The 8,656-nt window shown below is 39.1% G+C and overlaps 1 protein-coding gene across 2 annotated transcripts; it reads right to left on the reverse strand.

The window, feature by feature from the left end:
- Positions 1–3,378: 3,378 nt before the first annotated feature.
- LOC107394419 (DEP domain-containing mTOR-interacting protein) lies at positions 3,379–7,921 on the reverse strand. Of its 2 annotated transcripts, none has more exons than XM_015973350.3 (5): positions 7,673–7,921; positions 6,035–6,193; positions 4,296–4,366; positions 3,883–3,987; positions 3,379–3,796 (listed from the first exon to the last, which is right to left on the reverse strand). In XM_015973350.3, exons 1-5 carry the CDS (start codon positions 7,689–7,691, stop codon positions 3,668–3,670), a joined length of 483 nt encoding a protein of 160 aa, XP_015828836.1. In that variant the 5' UTR covers positions 7,692–7,921; the 3' UTR covers positions 3,379–3,667. The 2 variants fall into 2 exon arrangements, with proteins under 2 accessions (XP_015828836.1, XP_015828835.1); XM_015973349.3 differs by having other exon boundaries at positions 6,035–6,196; positions 7,673–7,920.
- Between the last annotated feature and the right edge of the window lie 735 nt (positions 7,922–8,656).

Here is an 8,656-nt window from a genome sequence, read left to right on the forward strand (position 1 = left end):
AAAAATGTTTTTAGACTAATTAGGTGAAATTGGATAATTTTCCACGGCACACCTAACGATCTCTCACGGCACGCAAGTGTGCGCCGCGGCACAGTGGTTGAAAAAGACTGAGTTAAGATATTCCATTAAAGTCACTTATTTCAATGAATCTGCTGTGGTCTCTAATGTAGATGGATGCCTTCTGAGTTGTTTTCTATTAAAAAAGTTAGTCGGAGGAGCGGCAGGATTTGGAGTCTCACTCGCAAATGCAGTAAATGGCGGTAGAAGATTATTTTCACATTCTGCATGCATGTGAAACAGAATTACCAACCGTATTTCATTAATAACAAACACTGTATATTTCTCACCTTTAAAGACATGTTTGCACATCACTTTTGGGGGTAACTACAGCTAATACTGTGCGCCAGGCATTGTCGTCCAACATCTGCACCTAACCTCACAAATGCACTTTTAAAAAAGTTGTTAAAATTTCCATGAACACCCTTCCAAACCATATGGAAGGCCTTCCCAGATAAATTTGAGCTGTAAATGTTGCAAAGAGTCCAATTTATACCCTGAGGGGCAGATACCGACTTCTGCTGTACCCTTTGTTTTAACCTCAGGTCTTAGATCTTACCGGGCATGCTGGGACTTTGGGCTCACCATCAGCCCAAAGAAGTCAAGTGTGATGGGGCAGGATATGGCCATCCCACCCGTCATCATTTACAACCAGCTGAAAGTGGTCCACCAGTTTATTTACTTGGGCTCAACTTTCACTGACAACCTGTCCTTGGATGCCAAAATCAACAAATGCATCAGTAAACGCCGCTACAACTCTGAAACAATCGACTACACGTGTCTGGGAGAACCCCAAGCTACAACCAAGAAAGCCGTTTATAATGCTTGCATCATCAGCACCTTCCCATACGGCGGAGAAACTTGGACAACCTACGCCAAGCAAGAACGTAAGCTAAACAGTTTCCACATGCGGTGTCTTCGCCGCATCCTCAGCATCAGCTGGAGAGACAAAATCCCCAACACCGAGATCCTGGAGTGGGCTGGCCTCCCCACCACGTACACCCTACTCAGGTAATGCTGCGCTGGTTCGGCCACATGCATCGCATGGAGGATGGCCGAATCCCCAAGGACATTTTCTACGGAGAACTCGCCACTGACAAAAGATCTCTAGGCCGTCCACTGCTGTGTTACAAAGGTGTCTGCAAGCGTGACATGAAAGCTTTGGACATCAACACAGCGACCGTCCGTAGCAGCTGGCGCTGTCTGATTCACAAACTACTGAGGAAGGACGAGGACCAGAAGAAGAACCTGAAGGAAGAACAAAGAGCCAAGCAGAAAGAACATAAGCACAGAAATCCTCCTGCAACCAACCACACCTGCTTCTTGTGTGACAGGGGCTGCCACTCCCACTTTGGACTCACCAGTCACAAACGACGATGTTCAAGCCGTACCACCTCAAGGGTCCAGGGCACAACTTCCAAAGTCAGCTATGACTGAAGGCTTAGTAGTAGTAGAAAGTCTTAGCTCAGAGAACATGGTTAAAATATAAATTTGGTTGGGCTCACACTGTAGTGACAAAACGAACCAGTCACTGTTAGAGTAGGCCAAGGGTAGACTGGAGACCAGATGCATCTGCTGCTCATAGAAAAGACAACCATGACAATATCAGTACATAATCATCAGGCGCTTAATCGATAACGGGATGTGAGCGAACTCTGTGATTGGTAGTGAACAAATATTAGTTTCTGTTTTGTTTATGCAGGCAGACATTAATTGAGACATTGAACCAACCTTTTCTTCGTCAGATAACTGCTGAAATTCTTTAACCTTTCCACAGTTAGCCAGCCTCTGCTCAGCGTTGAACACGTCTGCACAGGTTGAGTCAGAAGGACTAGCCTGGGATGTTCAGGAATGCTTTGCTCTCCTGCTTTTCACCAGGAGATGTTGCGACGGTGTGATTATGACACTAAAAAAGTGTGATCTGCAATTCCACTGCAGGGAAAAGGTGTTGAAATAAAACTAAATCTGTCAAGGTGGATTTTTCTTTTTACTTTCTTGTCAAAAAAAAAGAGCTGACATAAGGTGAAATTTTTACAAGCACAAATGGGCTGTCCTACTTTTGACCTGCACCGTAATTTCTCACCTGAGCTGTACCCGTGCACCCTTTAGCCTTTATTTATTAGCTGACTTTTACTCGTCCATCTTTAAGAAGGTTCCCTTCTGGCAGGAGACTGTGTGTAATATTAGTGTCACAAATATCCACGCAAAAATCTTTAGTAAAAAGTTACAGGAAATTCCAGAAATTCATAAATACTTCCACAAATACTCTCAAATTTACATTTATAAAACTGATAACAATAAAAGAAAATTGCATCTGAGTGAGAAAAACAAACTCATGAACTCAAATACACTCATCATCACCAACCCGGCATCTGCTTCCACCTTCTGGTGACATCACTTTATTTTTTTATTCTTATTCTAACCTTTTCCAACAATCATTCAGATGTTTTTTTTACTCTGATAATGAAACCCAGAGTAATGTTGAGTTTGATTTCTTGTCTGTATTTTATTGAAGAAATAATCCTTTTCCTGTTTTTAATTTATTTTAAACACAAAAACAACATTTATAAGAAGAAAAAGAAAAAAGTATAACTTAAGACAGACTATTAAAATATATATATCTTTAAACATAGAAAACATACATGTAAATATGTACGAGGATTTTTTACAGGCTTTTTAGTTTTCTTTCAAGACTACCCTTAAAAATATGAAATGTTGAATTCACTTAACGAAGTTATGTCAATGTAATAAACATGTATTTAAATATAATATAACAATGTATAATAATGTATATTACTCTTTACATTTAAGCAACTAGCTTTAGTGGAACCAGTTGACATAACTTATAACTAAGTGAATTCAATATTTTATTTATTACAGTGTTTTTCTACTCTAAAGACTGCCCAAATGTATTTAAAATCTATCATTAGACCAGAAAACGTCACATTTTTATCTTAAGTACATTTTCACAGAGTGTTTAGAATCACTCTGTTGAGAACAAACTGCTGCCTGAGCATATGTCTAAAGATAAATACAACAAAAACACTATAAAAACAGATGCAACAGTTGGAAAGGCATACATGTTGACAAATCTAAATGCTTAGGTTAAAATCTGATTCTTCACCAAGTAGTTAATCTACCTCACCTTTTCACACTTCTTGTTACCTTTTCTAGGAACCTTTTCCAGGAGCTGATGGAAAAGTCAACACAGTATATAGGGGGTTCTGGGGAAGGCAGGTGAGTAGGAGAGGTGGGGGGGGGGGGGGGGGGGGGGGTTAAAAGTCCAAACAACAAGCAAAGGTGACACAAATGACCAGAGAATTCGTCCAGATCAAGTTTTTTAAACATCCCGTCAGAAGACTGGGTCCGAAAGAGGTCTGAACAGAACAAATTTGTGTAAACAAGCATGTCAAACAAATGAAATAAAAGAAATTTAACATCATGCAGCTTCTGGTTGAGTTGGAAACAGAAATTCTCCAATCAACAACAGCTTTCCATTAAATTCCTAACTATGTTATCTACATCGGTTTTCCAATGGAAAACTTCCGTTTCAGAAAAAAAAACAGAACCCTTTCTATGATTTACACACTCCCGCTGTTTCCTCTTCCTCTCAGTGGTCAGTCTCCTCCATCACCTCCATCACCACAGTTCTGGGTCCAGTTAGGATCAGGTGGCTCACTGTCCGATAGTCCAGATCCAGGACATTGAGACCGTTCACTGAAACTACAAACTGGCGAACCTGAACAGAACAATGTGATTAGCTTTAATTACTGATTTAACACCCAAACATTCCTTCTTATCCCAGGTTTATTCTGGGTATCCCACCTTCATCCCTGCAGCAGCAGCTGGGCCGGAGGGCTCTACAGCCTGAATGTGACAGGGTTGGCTTCCTCGGACCACGAAGCCCCAACCCACTGCGTCACCCACAATCTGGAAATGTGTTAGAAATGCTCACTCAGGAAAGGAAATAGCTTCTTTAAAATGCTTTATTTCATATTTAGTGGAAAGCACAACCACTATTCCACGAAGACTGAGCTGTTAAATTTGAAACATCTAAACAAACATGCACAAAAGTGTGCATATTCCCTAAAGATGCATTTTAGCAATAAAAAGCAACATAAAAACAAAATTAAAAACACGTTTTTGTTGTTTTAGTGAAATAAATGTCACTAAGAAGCCTCTCGGACGGATAGAAAGTGCTCTCAGTCATATGGAATTATAAACTCTAATAAACGTACTGTAAATGTTTTCCTGATGTAGGGACTTCCTGGTGTTTGCAGCTCCTCTGTGCTCACAGGTCTCTTCAAGACTGAAAATAGTTAGAAAAAGTATGAATAAATAAAAAAATTGAAATGAAATATGACTTTTTGATTGCTTCCCTGATGCAAATTTTGTATCAAATGCTGTTTAACCCTTTTAGGTTCTAATCAATGATCTGGTAGAGCACATTTTAATCGCTATATTTTAATCAGTCTTGCGTTGAACTTGATTCTTTTTAAAATCTGATACGGGGCTGAAGGTCAGCAAAAAATGTGTTTAAATAAAAAAGTTGTGCATTTTCCCTTAAACTGTATTACTCTTACTATTATTATTATTATTATTATTATTATTATTATTATTATTATTATTATTATTATTATCATTATACATTAGTGCTGATTGCTCTGGTTGCATTTGAGTTATTTTAGTAATTTGAAAATGAAACACATGGATATCTATGAAGTGAAAACTGGATATTTTTTTGTGAATTAACACAAACAAACATGATCAAAGTCTCAATAACTAAGAATTGGAACATTGCCACAAAACTGATTTATTGTTTTTCAAATGGCTTCACCCTCACTGTCATGGTCTGTGTCTGCATCTCCCCTCATGTGTCTCCTTGTGTCCTCCATTCGTTCTCTAGGTGCTCCTTTTGTGTCCTAGCGCCCTCATGTGTCATGTCTGCGTTTTCCTCATGCGTCTTCTGGTTTTCCCCATTTGCCCCTAATCCCCAGCCCTCTAGGTTTCTCAAGTCATTTCCTTCAGTTACAGCCTTTCGTGATTTAGTATGTTTTTTTTCCATCAGTGTTTATTATTTTTCTCTCCCCCCCCCCCCCCCCCCCCCCTCCCTTTGAATTGTAGTTATGTTTCCTGTTCTTTTGTATTAGGTTTTATTCTTGGGTCAAGTTAGTTTCTCCCCTGATTAGTCATTGCTTTCACCTGGTCCTCCTCCCACACCCCACACACCTGCAGCTCATCTCCCTCTCATCCTCCCTGTGTATTTAAGCCCTGTCTTGTCTCAGTGTCTTGTCGGTCCATTGTTTGTATTCTGTCTGCGTTTGTTCGTGCTCTTTATGAGTTTTTTGTCTCGTCCTCAGACTTTGTGCTCTAGGTGAGCTTCTGTTTCTAAGTCTTTGGTCTTCATGCTCTTTATGAGTTTTTTGTCTCGTCCCCAGACTTTGTGCTCTAGGTGAGCTTCTGTTTCTAAGTCTTTGATCTTCGTGCTCTTTATGAGTTTTTTGTCTCGTCCCCAGACTTGTGCTCTAGGTGAGCTTCTGTTTCTAAGTCTTTGGTCTTCGTGCTCTTTATGAGTTTTTTTGTCTCGTCCCCAGACTCTGTGCTCTAGGTGAGCTTCTGTTTCTACATCTTTGGTCTTCGTGCTCTTTGAGAGCTTTGGGTGTCCTGTGCTCCAGGACTTTGGACTTTAGGCTCGTTGCCTTGGATTTATTTTTGTTCATCCTCTAATAAAAGGACTTTTTCCTTATATCTACTCCTGCCTCGTGTCCTCCTGGGTATCTGCATATTTGGGTCCTAAACATCCCCGAAACGTGACACTCACATTACAACCTGATTCATAAGTTATCACTTCTTGGGCATCTTTTGCTTTTTGAATGAAAAATAATCCAGCATGTCAGCTGCAGTGAAAACACCTGAACTAGCTTCTCCTTCCTGTAACAATTTTTTTGTATTTATTTATGTATTTATTTATTTATACCTGATTTGGGGTTGTAGAGAACGTGGGGAGAGGAGCCTCTGTGGCCACTGAGCACCCTCATGGTGTAAATGCTTCCATCACTGCTGCTTCTCAGTCGTGGTTTTGCTGGACCGGTGCAGCTTCCACTCGAGACCAGTTTCTCACTTTTAGAAGCACCCTCTGCTAGAAGACAGACAATCATTATTTTTTAAAAACATTTTAATCACTAAAGCATCTGTTCTATTGGATTTCGTGTCATTTTGGTTCAAATTTGACAATCAATAATGTAAATGCATTTGCATACAATATTGCAAGATCCTGCTGAATAATAAATAATTTATGACAATCAGCTATAAATAAATCAATAGCTAACTTGGTAGCAAGAAAAACGACTTGGTTACAGCAATTCTTGTGATTATCAAGGCTGGTGGATTGATGCAGCTGTCTTAAATTTGATTGAATTTTGGGTTTAATGTTTAGTCTTTTTGAGGTTGTATCATCCAAATGTGCCCAATAACTTAAACATCAAACAACCACATGGAAAAGTGGAATAAATTAGTTTGAGGCACTGACCAGTTCCTTATGAGGTTGCATGGATTGAAGATCTCCTGTGCTGTCCTGGCGATTTTGTTTGTTAATGTTTCAACCACAGTTGTTGCTTGTTTGAGGAAATGTTCTAGGGCTACGTGTAAATGCTGAGTCAGAAGAAATCAAGTGTTCTGCACATTTAAAGTAATGTGTACTGAAACTGACCCAGTTCTGTGTTTAACTTCCATCATTAATAATCCAGAGATGGTGTTTCTGTTCACCTTGACCAATCATAGGGCTGCTTTTAAATAGAAAAGATAAGAACGGCAAACAGCTGTCTCGGTGTTGTGGTAATGAAGACAGTAAGGCTGCTCTTATTGGGTTAGGGTTAGGTTAGTTGAGAACTGGTAAGTGAGTTCACCAAAATGGTCAAAATGTGTCAATGTTAATATAATGGCTGAATTTACAAACTTTACTACCCTCTACTGTCCAAAAACTGGTCAAACTTGGAATCGAAAACTCACATTTTAAAGAGTTTGCCCCGATTAAAAAGTTCAGAAAAGTAAACTGCAATTTCCTTTAAATGTGTACAATCAGTCATTTTGTGTCAGAACGTTGGGACTTGTTGAACAGGAGGAGTTAAAGATTCAAGGAAAACATCTACTGTGCTTGTTGAGTACAAAAGATTCGCCATCAGTTTCTACTGTTAAAATCAAGACTGAACCAATTTCAATCATGTTCTTCTTGGCTTTCCAGTAAATTCCAATTCTATCGATTTCTTGTCAATTCCAGGTCAATAAAGGACACAAATCTCTGTTAATCAGACAATAACACAAATAAAATCATAATGTTTTCTTATTTAGACCTGGACAAAAGCTTCCTGTAACCATGAAACACTTGTTTTATCCTCGTTTTTAGTTTTATTTTAACAGAAGTTTTTCTTTTTGCTCATTTAAACAAAATAAAACAGCTTTTTCCTTTTTCTAGCATTACTTTTAGAAAAGATTTGGAACAATGTCATGTTTTACACTCTTCGAAGCAGTAAGACCGCATTTTACATTTCATATCTTCAATCTAAAAATAAAATCCCAACATTTGAAGAGTTCATCCGTTGATCTGAGCAGTACTTACCTGCTGTACGAGGCCCCATCTCTCTTCAGTTGGTCGTCCAGGGAGGAACGTAGCAAAGGATGAATCTAGAGGAGGAAGACCTTTAATGGTTTGTACACACAAACAAAAACACACGCATGAATGGAAAATCAGTCAGCTACAGCTCTCTGCACAGGCTGGAGCAACAGTTCCCCCAATCAAGGATTCAGTTCAAATGTTCTTTGTGTTTACAGGTCAGAAAGCGAAGGGAGTCAACTGGTTGGAAAAAAAGCTGGTAGGTGAGCTAAATATTAAACCCCTGAACAAACAAGCTGACCGTCAGCACGAAGGAGGAGGAGACAACGGTCATGAAGAGTTTTTTATCTATAGAATCATCATATTGATCACATGAAACAATGTGTGTACCACAAATAAATTAAACAGCTAAATTATTTTGCTTCATTAACTACAAAACACAAAATACACTTTGCTTCTAGGCTTGACGAGTCCTTATTTGCTGCACTTTAATTATTTGAAAGAGGCTGGAATTTACCAACAAGAGGACACCAAGATTTAAAGAATCTTCCACTCAAGAAAAAAAAAATATTCCCAACCAGGACACAATGTTTTTTTATTTGAGAACCATGAATTAAATTTAAGGGAGTAACCCTCATCCTAGCCTCTTCACACTGTGCTTCAAACCTCTCCATTGCATGCTGAAAGCCATTGCTATAGAGAACCACATCATCTGCAAACAACAGGAGTGACGTTGGTGAATCAGACAACCTCTTTTTGACTAGATCATAAACATTACAAACAAGATCATGGACAAGGGACAACCCTTGCAAAGTTTGTTCTTATTTTAAATTATTGGTTTGTTTTTCCCTTGTGAGTAAGGCCATCAGCCGAGTAAACTCGACAACGTGGCTGAGCATGACAACAAAAGAAGCACGCTACGATGGTCAATAACAACAACATGATGCAGACAGTGTAAACATGCTTCTGATAACTCTGCATTCCTTTCTG

Source organism: Nothobranchius furzeri, chromosome 19, assembly GCF_043380555.1.
Source record: "Nothobranchius furzeri strain GRZ-AD chromosome 19, NfurGRZ-RIMD1, whole genome shotgun sequence".
Taxonomy (NCBI): Eukaryota; Metazoa; Chordata; class Actinopteri; order Cyprinodontiformes; family Nothobranchiidae; genus Nothobranchius; species Nothobranchius furzeri.

Bases quoted from the DNA above. Each gene is read 5' to 3' on its own strand.
- LOC107394419 (XM_015973349.3), bottom strand. The intron at 3,988-4,295 runs GTACGTTTATTA...ACACATTTCCAG, and splicing joins ACATCAGGAAAACATTTACA to ATTGTGGGTGACGCAGTGGG. The intron at 3,797-3,882 runs GTGGGATACCCA...TGTTCTGTTCAG, and splicing joins CTGCTGCTGCAGGGATGAAG to GTTCGCCAGTTTGTAGTTTC.